The following is an 835-nucleotide window of genomic DNA, read 5'->3' as shown; positions in this document are numbered from 1 at the left end:
ACCATTAGTACAGCACATATCTAACTTCATGCATACCATTTGCATTGTACGCCAAGAACCGATGTCCTTCTGGTCCATCAAATATGGGCCGGTCTTTCAGGTGTTTCATTAGCAGAGTTAAAAATTCTCGTCTGGGACCACCTGTGTCAATTCCCTCCTCAAAAACACCAGCATCATCAGTAAATCTGACCAGCATGTCACAGCTTTCAGAATATGATGAACGCTTGAAACCTCTGACAGCTCCCTCCCAAACATTAGCCCTTGAGATGTTGAACCTGCTGACTCTTTTGTGATCAAGAGGAAGTGCCAGGTTTGCTACAATGTCAGATAGTGTACTGTGCTCATCTGTCCTGTAAAGACAAAAAAACGATTCGATAAAGAATATGTCTGACAGTGCACACCTTTACAATTACTTAAATACCAGCTATGTAACAGAAAAAAAATATATAAATAAATAAACTTACACTGTGGGTTTGGAATTCTCAACATTGACTTCAACCAGCTCATTTTCCGCTTCCTCAACTTCTGGTGCATACAGATCCGTGTATTTACTGTTGAGAAATGAAAAATTTCATGTTAAAACATATAACGAACATAAATTTCTTCACCTTTATTTTTTTGTACCTGTAGAAACTGTTGTCTGCATTCGTTTCAGATGGATCTATTTCCACAGCAAAAGGTAGGTCTCTCTGAAAAAACAAATTGTAATGACCCAAAAAGCAACACTAAGAAATATCAAGCTGGCACAGTCTACCCTCTTACCTGTCCAGGCTGAACTGCTGCTGAATGTCCCGGTGCATCTCTGAACACAAAGAACATAACAAAATGATTACAT

The 835-nt window shown here is 38.9% G+C and overlaps 1 protein-coding gene across 1 annotated transcript in view; it reads right to left on the bottom strand.

Annotated features, from left to right (window-relative positions):
* The window catches only part of LOC106510989 (uncharacterized), a gene marked incomplete at its 5' end in the record, with an annotated part of 5,954 nt that overhangs the window by 3,562 nt on the left and 1,557 nt on the right, over window positions 1-835 (bottom strand). Inside the window, 4 exon segments of the mRNA XM_013999724.1 lie at window positions 37-350; window positions 465-551; window positions 625-689; window positions 763-802. Coding sequence (XP_013855178.1) covers window positions 37-350; window positions 465-551; window positions 625-689; window positions 763-802 — 506 coding nt within the window.

The sequence above is a fragment of the Austrofundulus limnaeus genome, unplaced genomic scaffold (genome assembly GCF_001266775.1).
Source record: "Austrofundulus limnaeus strain Quisiro unplaced genomic scaffold, Austrofundulus_limnaeus-1.0 Scaffold2432, whole genome shotgun sequence".
Taxonomy (NCBI): Eukaryota; Metazoa; Chordata; class Actinopteri; order Cyprinodontiformes; family Rivulidae; genus Austrofundulus; species Austrofundulus limnaeus.
Note: the sequence above shows the minus strand (reverse complement) of the source record. Positions and strands in the feature narration are given on the sequence as shown.